General features: G+C 50.8%; 1 protein-coding gene across 1 annotated transcript in view; it reads left to right on the top strand.

The window, feature by feature from the left end:
* The first annotated feature begins 321 nt into the window (after window positions 1–321).
* The window catches only part of CDH1 (cadherin 1), a 74904-nt gene continuing 59461 nt past the window's right edge, over window positions 322–15764 (top strand). Inside the window, exons 1-2 of the mRNA XM_070398488.1 lie at window positions 322–448; window positions 1294–1408. Coding sequence (XP_070254589.1) covers window positions 380–448; window positions 1294–1408 — 184 coding nt within the window. The 5' untranslated portion in view covers window positions 322–379. The remainder of the gene's footprint in view (window positions 449–1293; window positions 1409–15764) is intronic.

Here is a 15764-nt window from a genome sequence, read left to right as displayed (position 1 = left end):
TTAGTGAGCCACCCGCTGCGAGGCCGGCTTCCAACTTGGTGGTAACAGCAATCCCGGAGCCCCGGCACCCAACCCTCGTGCTACCAACCGCGGTCCAGCGGGTCGGGTCACCAGGTCAGCGCGAGGCCGGGGGCGGGGCGGGGGGCGGGCCGTCCTCCCGGGGCCAGCGGAGGAAGCCGGGGCCGCGCCGGCCGCTCATTGGCTGCGGGCGGCAGGTGCAACCTCAGCCAATCAGTGGTGCCGTGGGCGGGGCCTCACTTGCTCACCTGGCGGCTGCGGCGCAGCCCTACTCAGTGGCGCTGGGAGCCTCCGAGCACCTGCGTGTTCCTGGAAGTTCCGCCCGACTCCGGCCCCGCCGACCCGACCCTCCCGGCCCGCCATGGGCCCTCCGTGCCGCAGCCTCTCCGCGCCCCTACTGCTGCCCCTGCTGCTGCCGCTGCTGCTGCAGGTACGTCGGGCCCCTGGCTTTCCGGGGACGCCTTCCGGGCCCGTCCTCCGCGCCTGGCCCCCAGTCCCTCCGTCTCCTGTCGTCCCTCCCGCTCTCCTGTCGTCCCCGCTCTCCCTTCTTCCAAGAAAGTTTGCGTCCAGAGGCCCCGGAGCGGCCTAAGCCGGCGGCGCCCTGGGCCGGGCGGGGCGGGCGCGGGTGAGAGCGAGCGCGGCTCTGCCCACCGCCCCGCTCCCCTCGGCGGGCGCGCTCGGTGCAGGCTGGGGGGGACTCCGGTTCGGCTGCGGAATGGGGAGGGGCGGAGGGGGGCGTGCAGCCGAGAAGGCGGGGTATGGAACGGGGGAGCCCGGGTGCGAGTGCAGGGGAGCCAGGAGGAGTGGGGCGGCCCCGAGGCAGCGCAGGAGGAGTCGGTAGAAATGCGGGCACCTGCCAGGTGAGGACGGGAGGTAAGTAGGTCTGGGCGGCCCCGGGATGAGAAAGTGAAAAGTTGTTAGTTAGGGCGCCCAGGGTCCGGGAGCCAGACCCGGAGCGGGGGCGGCCCCGGGGGGGGGGGCGGCAGGTGGAGTTGGGGAGCAAAGGTGCCTCCAGGAGGACGGAAGGAGACGGAAGGAAAGGGGGGCCGGGTCGGGAGGAGGGGACCCCGCAGCCCCTCTCCCGGGCGGCCCTGGGTGCTCGGCGGCCTCGGGTCCCGGGATGAATTCGCCGCGGCCGCCTGTCCCGGGAGCAGCGGCGGGTCCCTCCCACGATCCCGACGCTGCGAGCCGGGGAGGGGCGCGCAGTGGGGTTTCGGTGTGGGCCGGAGGGGACCCCCCAAGTCACCCCGGCCCCGTCCTTTTCGCCTTCCCCAGGTCCCATCGCGGCTCTGCCAGGAGCCGGAGCCCTGCCGCCCCGGCTTCGGTGCCGAGAGCTACACGTTCACGGTGCCCCGGCGGCACCTGGAGAGAGGCCGAGTCCTGGGCAGAGGTGAGCTCCCGGGCCGGCGGGGGGAGTGGGGAGGGTCCGAGGACTGGCGCCCCCACGTCCAGGGGCTGGACTGGGCAAGCGCCTCTTCCGTGGCTCAGAGGACGCGCCTTTGGGGTGTACACAGATGTGGGGGTCTAGGCTTCGGTCTCATTGAGCACGGCGGTGGCGGGGGAGTTATGTTACAGGGAGGGGGCACTTGTTGGAGGCCATCAGGGTGCCGCCCATTGTCCTGGCCCGTTTAGAGACGGGCTGTCATTTCCCACCGCAAATATCTAATATGTGTGGGGAGGGCGGGCGCGGGGAAGTGGGAGTTCCCCGTTCACAGATGAGCGAAGGGAGGCTCAGAGGGCGGGTCCGCTCGCCCAGGGACGGCGGCCCGAGGAGTGGGGATTGGGACGCGCCGCGCTCCCAGGCCCGGTTCGGCACCAGCTCAGGTGGCTGGGGAGCCCGCTTAGTAATGAAGCCTTGGCTTTTTGCTCACAGAAATGAAAACGTTTGGATACAGGTGGTACCCCCCTCCCCAGGAGTAATGTCTTTTTCTTTCTCTTTTCTTTTCTGGGCTTTTTTATCGCTGAGATAATCAGAATTCTAGAGTCTGCTTTGTTTCAATCCACGGTGGCCCTGGGGCGAAAACCAGGGAAGGTTGGTTTCTCTTCTGGTTTCACCGATTCCCAGAGGCTTTTTTTTTTCTTCTTCCCAAACCGCTTTCTCCTCCCGCCTGATTTTAGTTGATTGGGGCGAGTTATCATAACAATAAGAGAAACATTTTTTGAAGCCAGAAATCACCCGCAACCCCCTGAGGGAATTCATTGCTTATTCTTCTAATCTTGGGCCACGTGAAACATCTACAGCTATCACCCTGTTGTTTGAAAAAAAATTTTTTTTTGAACTTTGGAATTTGTTCCAATAGTGGGTGGCATTCTCTCCCCGCCCTCCCCCTTACAGAGAAAGAAACTGAAGCTTGATTGATTAAAAAGTGTTTGCTTTCCTGAGGCCTGTGTGTGGTGTGTGGAGTGTTCTCTGGGGTCAGGCAGGAAGTGTTTGCCGGATTTTTGCCGTGGGTCCGAATTACTTGGCCAGTTCCTGCTTGATGTTCTGCCCCACCCTGTGCTAGGCACCTGGGAATGAACTGAGATAGAGGGATATTCCAGCCCTGCCTTCCGCACTGCCTGCGCCAGCAGGTTGCTGAGAATGTCCCAGCACCCACTGAGAGGGCACAGTGGGACATGGGGTCCCTTCCCATCAATCCAGTGTGGTGCCTGGAATGTTTGATGGGTATCAGCGGGCAGGGAGGGTTGGCTTCTGGAAGGAGTCAGCACTGACCCAGCCTTGAAGGAGGAAGGGCTCAGGGATTAGGAACGGGAGCGTGTGTGCAGGTGTGTGTGGGGTGTCCCAACACACGTGCTGGTCACTGTTTTCCTGAATCAAGACATCTGGTAGCACCAAGGGTGGATGGGATTCGTTTGTATCCCTCTTGTGTTTGACCAATAATACTATTGTTACATATTCGTTATTATTATTAATAACAACACCTATTGGTTGCTGTTCACTGGACGGTGGGGCAAGTGCTTCCCATATTTTACCTCATTTAATCTTCCCAAGAGCCTTAGGAGGGTGGGCACCATTGTTCCTTCTATTTGGCAGATGAGAAAACTGAAGCAGAAAGCAATGTAGTTGTCTGCTCAGGGTTTCCCCTCTGGTCTCTCTCCTGCTCTCCCCTTCTCTTCTCTGTAATGTCAACAAGGAAAGAGGGGCTCGGGGAATCAGCGTCCACTGTGAAGTGGACTCCATCCTCCCTGTGTGCCTGGAAGAGCGGAGGTGTTGACAGGGCCGACCCTGGAGGAGGCGGGCGGTGATAGAGACAGCTCAGACCAGGTGGGAGGTGGAGGGGCCTGCAGCTGGTGGTCCTGATGGGAGAGGCGGTCTCCACCAGCTGCTTGTGTGGCTGGTTTCAGGCTCCTTTATGGCCGCACACCCGCATCCACTCAACAGATTTCTTGACATTTCACTTTGGGGGGGATTTTTGGGCTATGGGGTCCCTTCCCATCGATCCAGTGTGGAATTACCCCGGGACAGAAGTGCCCTTGTGAGAAACCACACAGGGGACCTCAGGGAACTGGCTTTGTGATTTAAAAAAGCAGGGGGCGGGGTGGGGGGGGGGTGGGGGGGGGGACGGTTTAGGGAGGTGGCCTCACTCTCCTAGGACCGGGTAGAAAATGTAGAAAATGGAGGAACGTTACATTACCACCAGGCTTAAACATTGGCCCCAGGGAGAATTTGCACACGATCTCAAGGTTCCAGGGGCATCCCTCACGCCCATTCTATCCACGTCAGCAGGTTAGAACCCTGGGTGGAGTTTCATGGCTCCTGCGTTTTAATTCTTTGAAAGCGGCCCACTCCAGAGCCCGGTGGCTCCGTGGAGAATTTGCTGCATGGGAGTTCGAAAACAAGGAAGGAACCTGTCACTTTCTGTCCACCAGTGACCGTAGAGCGTCACAGTAGGATTTGGCTAAACTCGGGGGGCTTTGGGGCATTTTTGTGCCCCATGAGATCCTTGTATTTGTTCTATTGGTTTCTCTCCATGTTCTAGAATGGAGAATGTTTTAAAAACAAAGCCCACCCCCCCCCCCCAAACACACACACACACACACACACAAACACAAACCAAACCCAGCTGTAAATGGGTTCTTTAGTTTCTGATTATCTTCCCTTTTCTGAGCACAAGTTGGTTTTCAGGTCTCACTCCACTTTAAGTCGACTGGAGGTGGTGGGGAGGAAGGCGGCAGGGTTTGAAACCCGTGATTTCCTTGCTTTGCTTCCTCTGCCACCTGGCCTTGGGCAAACAAGGCTTGTATTTTGGGTCTGAACTCTGGCTGCATGATGGATTGACCTTGCTCACAGGCACCCACCTGCGTGGATTAAGTACACCCATTTCCTCTTCTTTCTAAAAGATGTGCCGAAAGGTGGTGGGAACCTTCTGCCGGCCCCCTAATTAAATGGGCTTTAAAAAAAAAACAACCAGAGAGAAACCTGCTTTGGGATGATCTTACATCATCAGATCCCCACTCCCCCACCTCTCAGACTCCTAACCATCACTTCCCAGAGGACTCACATCTGTGTCAGAGCTCACGGGGAGGAGACTAATGGCTGGTGCTCCTGCCCTTGCCTTTGTGTCTCACTAGGAGCGGAGGCCCGGGGGTCCTGGGCCCTGCAAGGCCATTTAAGGAAGGCTGGCTGCTGCTCCTGCCCTCCCTCTCTGCCAGCCAGGTGGTTATGGAAATCCTGTTTGCTCTCCGGGGCTTTTTATTGAGCCAGCCTTTTCTTCCGAAATGCTCACCTTGGTGTCTGTTACGCATTCCCTTCCAAGCGTAGCCCCAGATAAGCCAGACGCTGAAGCAATCAGCTCTCTCATCTCCCAGAAGCTGCCAAAACCCGAAAGTCCCCGGGAGGCGCCTGTCACAATCCAGACTTCTGGGTTTCCACGCTGCCTCAGCTTCCATCTCCTCTCTGGGCTCTGGGCTTTCAAGGAGATGAATGAAATCCGTTTGGCCGGGCGGGGTCGCTCTCTAAGTACCTGAAAGATCCGGGTTTGAATTTCAGCTGTGTGACCTTGGGTAAGTCAGTTTACTTCTGCGAGCCTCAGTTTCCCCATGTGTGAAATGGGAGGCAACCATACAGGTTTGCCGTGAGAATTAAACTGTTCCTATTCATTCAGCCGTTGAGTCAACCCCTGACTATTGAGTGCCAGCACTGGGCTGGGCCCTGGGATTACAGTAATGAATAAAGCAGGTGTGGGCTGGACATAAAGGCAAGTGGGACAAATGTAAAGAGATAAGAGAAGCAAAAAAAGAGATAAGGAGTCATGAAATGGTGGCTCCTATTTCTTAGGGACGGAGCAGGCAGTCAAATACCGTTTTGAATAAATGAATAAACAACTGAATAAATATTGACTACTCGGAGGGCCTGGCTGATCCTTTTCCTCTTAAACTCTGTGGCCTCAGGCCAGCCCTAGCCGGGGGTTGTAAATGGGCAGGGAAGCACTGGGGCTGTGGCTCTTGAAGCTTTGTGATAAGTGTGTCCCTGGGATACAGTGTACTGAGTGCTTCCCTCTGAAAGCCTCGGAGGGCAGAGAAAGGAGACCTCAGATTCGGAAATGGAAGGGCAGTTAGTCATTTTTAAGTGTTTTTCATCTTTGGTCAATTAGAAAGAAATAGGTGGTGGCCTCTCTCCCTCTCTCTAATTTGTTTCCCATTTATATACCTCAGCTTATGCTTGGCAGGGCTTTAGGTCCCTTCTCTTTCTGCACTTTCCCTCTTCCCTTTCCTTCCTCTTAATCTACCTCCAGTCCTTCTCTTGAGTCAGACTGCCTAGATTGCAATCCAGGTAATGCCCCTTGCCAGCCGGGGGACATTGGACAAGGACTCTCTAAGCCTCTGTTTTCCCATCTGTAAAATGGGCAGAATAGTATCCAAGCCATAGGGCGTGTCAAGTGCTTGATGAATATTAAGTAATATAGCCCCCCCCCCCCAGTATGTGGTGCTTTCTGTTTGAGGCACCTCCTCCCATGTGTTTTACCTCCAGTTCAAACCTCTCCCTGTGCTCCCTCCTGCCCAGCAAACCAGCCAAACCAGTTTCCTCAGTCTCTCTGCTTCTGGTTTAAAGCAAACACCACTCTGCAAACAGTGACTAGACCAAAGTGCCCTTTGCTAGGAAAGGAAATTCTGGTATTGCTTGCCACTGTGCAGTGCGCTTGGGGTGGGCTGAAGCGGGTTTGCCTGTTGACCTGCTCATGAATATTGTTTAGAATCGGCGTGGGAGGAGTGGGGCCAGACGCACCTGGGGGTGGGGAAGTCAGGATGACGGTAGACGGTTCAGTTTCTGCTTGGTTTGTAAAAGTATTTCATAATCCACATGCTCAGGGATACCAGTCTGTTTTCCCGTTGCCATAAACGCTCTGCCCCAGCCCCCCGAGACTCTGGTTCGCCCACGTGGCTCAGCATCGAATCACCTGGAGCACAGCAAAAACACAGATATGCCCTCCTGCTGATTCACTGAGCTGCAGTCCCAATTAGTTCCTCACAGGTAATTGATTTTATAGGTCTTTTGTGTATCTTTTTTTTTTTTTCCAGGGTTTCCTTATGGGAGCACAAAAGGAGTCATTTCTTGATGCAAACGTACATTTAGTAATAATCTTTTTATGTAAGGAGGGTGGGGTTCTGGACATGGCACTGGACACCTCCAGCAGCTAGGTCACACAGTTTTGAGTAAATACCTGGTGCCATGCAGGGTGTGGGCATCTGGTTGCCAGCCTGAGGCCGGGGATCCCAGGGCACCGCTGACCGGGGAGCGGCAAGGCTGGTCATTCTGCCGTGCTGGCAAAGGAGAGCTCTGTGGGTGCGAGTGGAGCAGGTGGGGGTGGGGGGTGTGGGATGGGACTGGGGGACCTAAAGAAGTAGCCAGGGCACAGACTTCTCCCTGCTGACTTAAGGCCCAGCCCCTGCCCGCAGGGACATTCCAGAAAATCTCTGAGAGAAAGTGTCCAGGGGTAACTCCAGTCCGTATACTCTCAGGATTCCATGGGGTGGGGACACGTTCAGCGGATGCAAGGAGTGGTTTTACCTGCGAGGCTTTGAAGAATGAGAGTGCGTCTACATCAGCCAGACAGAGAAGGGGAAAGAGCTCTCCAGGAAGAGGAAATGGGGTGCCCAGAGGTGCAGCAGGGCCTAGTGGCATCAGGCTGGCTCTGTGCCTTCTGGAACAGGGAGGGTGGCTTATAGGAGGAGAGGGTCCCCGATGAGGCTGCCTAGGTCGGCCAGGGTTAGGTCTGGACCTCAGTCTGCAGGTAATAGAGGATGTTCTCTTAATATTCCTTTAGTAGGCAAATCATGCATTTGATTAAAAAGTGGAAAAGTCTTGCCCTGGCCAGTGTGGCTCAGTTGGTTGGGCCCCGTGCACCTCAAGGTTGTGGCTCGATCCCCAGTTGAAGGCTGGGAGCATGCAGGAGGTGGCCAATCAATGTTTCACTCTCTTTTTCTCTCTCTGAAAATCAATAAAATATCTTTTTTTGAAGGGAAAAAGTCTCCACCTCATTCTACTCTACCCAGTTCTTCCCCACAGCACAGATAATCAATTAGTTCGTAGATAACTGATTTTATTGGTCTCTTATGTATATTTTTCAGGGTTTCCTTATGGGAATACAAAAAAAGTCATTTCTTTATGTAAACATAAATTTAATAACAATCTTTTTACCCAAAGAGTAGCATAGGGATAACACTGTTCCATACCTTCTTTTTTGCCCAACAGTATAGTTGTGTGCTCTCTCTCTCTATATCCATCTTCCACATTCCTTGACTTTTGATATAGCTGCGCGGCAGGGATGTGCCATAGTCTTATTTAACTTGCCCCTGATAGACACTGGGTTGTGTCTTATCTTTCAGAAAACAGCACTCCAGGGAATAACGTAGCATATATGTCCTTTTGCACACATCCTGGTGGATGCAGAAGGTAAATTGCCACAGATGGGCCTGCCGGGTCAGGGCACGTGCCTTTGTAATTTTGACAGATACAGTGGGGCCTTGACTTACGAGTGTCCCGACTAACGAGTTTTTCGAGATACGAGTTTTTCGAGATACGAGTTTTTCGAGATACGAGCCGTCTCTCGGATTTTTTGCTTTGAGTTGCGAGCTAAACTTCGGGTTAAGAGCCAGCTTCACATACCCCACCGCTGGTTGGCGCAGCGAACGTCACAGTGAACGCCACAACATTAGCCCAGCATCACGTGTCTCACTCGTTCACGTCTTGATTTGACATACAAGTAATTTGAGTTACGAGCTCTGTCACGGAACGAATTAAACTCGTAAGTCAAGGCCCCACTGAAGTGCCCTTCGCAAGGACTGTATCAGCATCTAGAGACAACCTGTGTCCCAGTGTCCCCGTGGGGCTTTTAAGCAAAGGTACTGGGAGCCTGTCTTCCTGAAGTCAAAATAGTTTTGATTTGAGGAAGGACTTTAAGATTCCAGCAGCTAAATGGCTCTAAGTAAACGTTAATTCTAGCCGCTTCTACTTAGCACTCATACTGGGAACAGACAAGAAAGAGGAACAAGTGGGGAAGGAGAAAGTTTTTGGTTAGGAAAGTGGTGAGTGAGTGAGGACACAGAAGTAGGTATTGTTATCAAAGAAGTGTTTGGGAATTTCAGGTCTGGAGCTTGGAAGAATGCTAGTCACCGGTTTAAATATGGGTTTGGGTAAGAAAATGGTGTTTTTCCTTAATCAAACTGGAGCATAAAATGATAGAAGGGCTATACTGATAGTATGTATTTGGGGGTGGCCAACAAGTAAAAATAGAACTATTTCTACCCAGTATGAGGCGTGGGTCCTGCAAAGGGCCTCGTAGATTTGATGGTTTAGCTAAGCCTCACCGTGGCTTAAGTCAGGAACTGCCATTATCCCCTGCTCTAGAAGAGGAAACAGGCTCAGAGAGGTTGGATGACTTGCCTGAGGTCACCCAGCTGGGTAATGGCAGCGTTGAGGCTACAGTCCTGGGCTTTTTTTTTTTTTTTTTTTTTTTTTTTTTAAGATTTTATTGATATTTGAGAGAGAGAAAGAGAGAGAGAGAACATGGATGTGAGAGCTTAATATCAATCGGCTGCTTCCTGCATGCCCCCTACTAGAGATCGAGCCCAGGCATGTACCCTGACCAGGAATTGAACCAGCAACCTTTCAGTGCATAGGATGACATTCAACCAACTGAGCCACACTGACCAAGACAACAGCCCTGGACTTTCATCTCTCATAACCTGTGCTCTCATCTGTACCCCTCTGTGCCTTGTGCCAACCAGCATCTCAGTGGAACCTAATTCACCTTTCTAAGGCAGCAGTTTTCAACTAGTGTACCACAAGAATTTTTAAGACAGGCAATACCTGACTAGTCAGGGGCCCTGACCTTTTCCTTTGGATTGTCAAAGAAAAAAAATGACAGCCTGGCTGGTGCGGCTCAGCCGATTACTGGTCAGGGCGCAGGCACACGCCTGGGTTTCTGGGCTCGATCTCCAGTGTGGGGTGTGCAGGAGGCAGCCTATCAATGACTCTCATTATTGATGTTTCTCTCTCTCCCCCTCTCTTCCTCTCTGAAATCAATAAAAAAATATTTTTAAAAAGAAACAACAGTTAACACAATAGCTGTCCAGTATGAATGTATCAAAATTATATCTTTTTTTTCATATTGCCAAAAAAATGTTTTTTGCGAGCTGCAGATATTAGCAATTCGTTTATGTGTGCCAGGAGATGGAAAGGTTGAAAATCACTGTTCTAAGGGAAAAGGATTCCCTCCTTATCTTTGCATCTCACCAATTTTAATTGTGATGCTGGAATTCAGTCTCTTTTGTCTTTGGAGGACCTCTTTTGTCTTTCGATTTTGGGCAATTTTCAGCCTCTTTCCCTTTTAAAAAAAAATAGATAATTCTTTTTTAAATTTATTGATTTGAGCGAGAGGGAAAGAAACACCCTGTTGATGCATTCATTGGTTACTTCTTGTTATGTGCCCTGACCTGGGACCAAGTCTGCAACCTGGGCCTGTCTGGACGGTGTTCTAAACCAATTGAGCTATCGGGTCAGGGCAGAGCCTCTTTCCCTTTTGACTTCCATCTCCAAGTAAATGCTCGGCGAACAGCACTTATTTTTCCTTCTGTCTGTCTTTTCCCTTTCTGAGTCCCTGAGGATGCAGTTATTGTGGCATTTAGATTGGAGGGTGGGGAGAAAACTGTCCTAAACAAGCTCATGTCCCACCTAGGACTCACTCGGGGGTGCAGGAGCCGGGCAGCGATCTGGGTGTGGCTCTCTCCCCGGAAAGAGGGAGGACGCGCCCACATCCAGTGAGCTCTGATGTTACTTCTAGGACCAAATGGGGCCTGCCTGGAAGGGTTGAACCTGTTCCCCAGGAGCAAAATCATAAAAGGTAGCCAGCACAGGACCCCGTGGGATAATTGGCCGAGGCCGAGATAATAATTACTGGGCTTTGTAATTAGGAGAGCTTGTAACAAGCCGAGAGCCTTTCAGTTAGGTGATACCGGGGCGAGTTGAAGTCTAAGAACCTCTGTTTCTGTGGTTTGGCATTGAAGTGCGCCGATACGCTTTGTCTGTTCCCAGAAGAACTTTCCCAAAAGAAGTCTGAGAGGGCCCTCACTTAGCTTATTGCCGCGGCCTCCTTTCCGGTCTCTCTGCTTCCCCTTCACTCCCCCCGACTCAGTCTTTTCTCTGCCCAGCAGAGTCAGAACATATCAGTCTCACTCAAACTCTGCCCGTAGTTCCCATTTTACACAGGCTAAACGTCAAAGTCTTTGCTGTGTCTTACAAGGTTTCCACGATCTGCCCCCTAATCACCTCTCTGTCTCTTGCCCTCATACTTCCTGACAGCCTAGAGCACCCAGACACACTTCCCTTGCAGGGTCTTTGCATTATTGCACTGGCTGTTACTGCTGTTTACAGCATTTCCCCTGCTATCCGCTTGGCTCACTCGTAACGTCCTGAAGTCTTTGCTCAAACGTCAACCTCTCAGTAAGGCCTTCCTCGAACCCCCTGTTTGAGATAGTAACCTCTCCCTCCGAAACTCTTCTTTGTTTTATTTTCTTTTGCAGCACTTTTCACCATCTAACATCCTATGTACTAGGATTTCACTTACTTATGTCCATTGTCTCCTTGCACCAGGACATAAGCTCCAGGAGGCCCGGGATTTTTGTCTTACTTAGTTCACAGGCTGTATTGTGTCTAGAATAGCGCCCGGCACATAATAGGTACTCAGTAGTATTTGGTGAATGAATGAATGAATCAGGTTTCAGAGTATATCTATAATAATAAAAGCATGATATGCTAATTAGACTGGAGGTCCGGACGACCTTCCGGACGAAGCTGGGCTGTGAGGGAAGCCCGGGTCCAAGTGCCAGAGGGAAGCCGGTGCCGGCAGCCAAGGGAAGGAAGGCCTACTCTTGCATGAATTTTGTGCATCGGGCCTCTAGTGTATATATATAGGTCTATACATATCTTTTGCTTTAGAAGTTATTCCACTATGCTTTTTTTTAAAAAAAAATTGAGATATCATTGACATATAACAGTTTCAGGTGTAATTGTGCCTTTTGTTTTAAAGAAAAGCGGGGACCTTTTCAGTATGAACCACAGAAAGAGACGAAGAGGAGGGGCTGTTCTCAGGGCATGTGCCTCTGCTTGGCACTCCCGAGTTTCTCCGAGCCCTGCACACCCCTGATGTAACCGTACCTAATTGTCTTGTCACAAAACAGCTTGCAGCCTGGAGTCTAAAGGTCAGGTGAACATTTCTGCCTGGGTGTAAGGAAGCACCAGATCAAAATCTAAACAGCGATCTGAGCCCGCCAGGGCCATCTGTCTGGTTTCCTATTGTCTGAGTAACACCTTCCTTGAGCAAGGCTCCCAGATACACCCAACACCTCCTCCTGGGTATCTGCAGTGTCCTGCAGGCCCATTAATTGTGCAGGACCCGGTGTCCGTTCTCCTAGTTCTTGTCAATGAAAAGGAGCCTGGAAGGAACTTGGTGAGAGGTGCGAAAAACGCAAAGACAGTAATCTGAGGCTAACTCAATCAGCTCATGGCCACGATAAGAATCTCACAGCTCTGAAATCCATCTCATCACTCAATATTCATTGAGAGATATTATAGGACAGTATTTTATCAATCTTGTTGTAAGCAACATCACCCTGCTTTCAGGAAGGTAACTGCCTAATGGGGCAGCGTTGCCAGATTTAACAGATTAAAAATACAGGACAACCTGGCCAGCATGGCTCAGTGGTTGAGTGTTGACCTATGATCCACAGGGTCACGGTTCAATTCCCGGTCAAGGCACGTGCCCGGGTTACCGGCTCAATCCTCCGTGTGGAGCATGCAGGAGGCAGCCAATCAATGATTATCTCTCATCATTGATGTTTCTATTTCTCTCTCCCTCTCCTTTCCTCTCTAAAATAAATATATATACTTAAAAATACAGGACAGCCAATTACATTTGAATTTTAGGTAAACAAGGACTAATTTCTTTATCAGTATGCCCCATGCAATATTTGAGAGATACTTACTAAAAACACCCAAAAATTGTTGTTTCATACTCAATTCTTTAAAAAAAAAAAAAAAAAAAAAAAAAAAAAATATATATATATATATATATATATATATTTTGTTGATTTTTTTTTACAGAGAGGAAGGGAGAGGGATAGAGAGTTAGAAGCATCAATCAGCTCCCTCCTGCACACCCCCTATTGGGGATGTGCCTGCAACTAAGGCACAAGCCCTTGACCAGAATCGAACCTGGGACCCTTCAGTCCGTAGGCCGATGTTCTAGCCACTGAGCCAGACTGGTCAGGGCCCTACTCGATTCTTATCACAAGCAACGGTGCATTGACTAGTCCTTCCCACTTACTGTGTTTCCAGTAAGACATGAAACCTCACAACAGCCAGTGAGAAGTGACATTTGTTGACCCTGAGAGGCTGAGTAATATATGGGTGGGTCATGGGGACAGGAAGTGGCAAAGACTGGCTGCTGGTTCTGGTGGCTGCTGGACTCCAAACCTGTGCCCTTTACAGCCAATGTGTGAGCACCAGGTGAAGGGGGTGGATGATTCCTGCTCCGGAGGCCTCGGCGGGAGAGAAGTCCTTCTGGAGACAGAGTAGTCATTTGGGCATTCACTGAACAATTGATGTTGAGTGCCTGCCGGCACTGGCTCTGTGTGGGCATCGGGGATATAATGGGATGAAAGAGACAAAATCCTACCCTTGTGGACTTCCCTTCTAGTCGGAGGAGACAGAAGGAGGCGGACAGATGGCGATCTGTGGAGGGAAAAACAGCATATATAGCAGGAAGGGTGTGCTGATGGGGAGAGATTTGCGGGAGTCATCGCTAAGAAGAATGACATCTGGGAAAAGACCTGAAGAAGTGAGGTGCTCGATAGACGTTGGAATTGGACCGTGTTTTGAAGGAGTTGGGCTTATCCACATTCTTTCACTCCATATTGGTGCCATTTAAAAAAGACTATTCTCTGAGCAGGCATTTTTCTAGAGGAATAACCCTGAGGCCTAATTGTCACCACGTCTCCTTTAAAGGGTATGCCGTTCAAACCAGGATCTATACTCATTCATTGGCATGTTGCCCAAGAGGAATATGGTTCTAGTCTAGTTTTCTTAACTTCCTCATGGCGGGGGGATGAGATTGTCCTATAAATTGGCATCATGACTTCTTGGGCATGATTTTTTTTGGGGGGGGCGGTGGTGGTGGGAGGTGGGAGGAAGTATATGTATATTGGTGTCATAGGACCCACTAGTTAGAATAAAGTCTGGATTCAGTAAGAAGAGTTTCAAAGACTGCAAACTTCCTCCCCCACAAATTCTTCACCACCAGTGCGTGGGCGTGTTTGAAAAGGGAACGAGATGACCAACGCCGTGGCTTTCCTATTGAGAACGTCACCCACTGAGTCAGCGGAGGGACATTTATTGGCAGGTGGAGCGAGGCTCTGAATCACCGACATCGAGAGCCTCTCCTGTAAGGCTATCGGTATCAGAGGTTGAATCAGCTGTGACATCACCCTCTGACCGTCGCAGGTGCTCTCGGTGCCATTCTTACTTATAAATCCCGGGAGGTCCTGGCCCTGGATCCCTTCATTCTTAGCAAGAAGCCTGGGGTTTTTGCAGAAGTGACTGTGTCCAGCAGTTGCCTGGTGAAGTTCCTGTGTCCGGTTTTCATTACCACCCCAAACCCCGGGCTTGCCATCATGACTAAACTTTCTGGAGAAATTAGACTTGGTGGGTGTACCGTCCTCACCCTTTGCCTTCCTAAGCCTGCGTTTATAAAGAAAGGCTCTTCTATGCCTTGCAGGTGGGCGTTTCGGAGCTTGTCATCCGAGCCTTTGATTTTGAAACGTCCCGTGTGAATTGTGCTGATTTTTCTTTGGACTTTGGAGTGAGTGACGATTTCCCTCTCGCTTGAACCGCGGACGCACGTCAGACTTGGGGAGGCGGTTCGCCCTAGGAAGCTGTACTTCACTTACCAGGTGTGAGGCTTTCCTCCTGGTTTCAGCGGAGATTGGAGGTCGAGGTTGTGACTTTAATCTTCAGCACTTATTTCTCTTTTAACCTGTGAAACAAAGGAACACGCTTTCCCGGGGCCTCCCTCTGAGAGTGAAGATGAATGGGGAGGGCTGCAGTCAGAGGCCCGATCGGGTGGCTTCAAATCCCGCCTAGCTCTTGTTTGCCACGTGGGACCGTGGGCAAGTTCCTTAACCTTTCCCTGCCTCAATCCCCTCACCTGTGACACCATCGTTCCTACCTCACAGGGTTGGGATGAGGACTCAGTGAGTGCACATACATAAAGTGCGTTCAGTGCCTGGCACAGAGCAAACACTCTGCCGTATTGAGTTTTCACTATGAGGCCTTTAGAACTGTATCAAGGAGGTGAAAAAAAAAAAGGCTAACAGCCAAAGGAGCCAGAGAGAATAAGGATGAGGAAGGGTACACCCCCTGGTCTGTTTGCTCCTTGCCTTCCCCAAATCTAAGACATTCCTCTTGACCCAACACCCACTGTGCAAATTGTTTGCTGCCAATCAGGTAGACCATCAAGAAGCAACTCTTGCTAATTTATAGTCACGCCTATTTGGTTCAATCGTCCTATGAACTTGATTCTAGTATTATCTCCATTTTACAGAAGAGTAAACTGACACTCAGAGAGAGTTAGTGACTTATCTGGGGCCACAAAGCTAGGAAATGGCAGGCAGAGGTTAGAACCCTGGTCCACTGACCGCAAAGCTTAGGCCACCACCTGTGTACCTGTACCTACCTGGCTAATGCTTCTCTGTGAACTCTCAGGTCCCTTGTCATAACCATTAGAAAAATCATATATAAATATATATATTCCCAGTTATTCCCAGTGTTTCTTGAATTAGATATATATATAGATACTTACCCCCAGTGCCCTAACTTTACTCAAAAAGTAGCATATTATACACACTGTTCTTGTTTACTTGAAGTATCTTGGAGAGTGCCCTCATTTTTAACGGATATATAGTATTCCGTCGTAGCCCTGTATTGACGGATACTGGCTGTTTCTGGGCTTTTGCTATTAAAGCAATGTCAAGAACATTTTAGGCCGTGTGCAGGAGAGCCTGCAATATGGAGTCTCTGGCCTCTGGATTTTTACCGATTGCAAGGCACAGATTCCTTGCAGACCCGGACCCGTCTGGGCATTGGAGAGGGACTAGGCGATTAGGGTTTTCTGATGATAAATAGGATCAGCATTGGTATGGAGCCAGGGGCAACTTCTCACACCAAAGCTGATGAGTTAATTCTTGCAGGG

Source organism: Myotis yumanensis, unplaced genomic scaffold (genome assembly GCF_028538775.1).
Source record: "Myotis yumanensis isolate MYYU_CA2020_CCGP unplaced genomic scaffold, mMyoYum1.0.hap1 SCAF_18, whole genome shotgun sequence".
Taxonomy (NCBI): domain Eukaryota; kingdom Metazoa; phylum Chordata; class Mammalia; order Chiroptera; family Vespertilionidae; genus Myotis; species Myotis yumanensis.
Note: the sequence above shows the minus strand (reverse complement) of the source record. Positions and strands in the feature narration are given on the sequence as shown.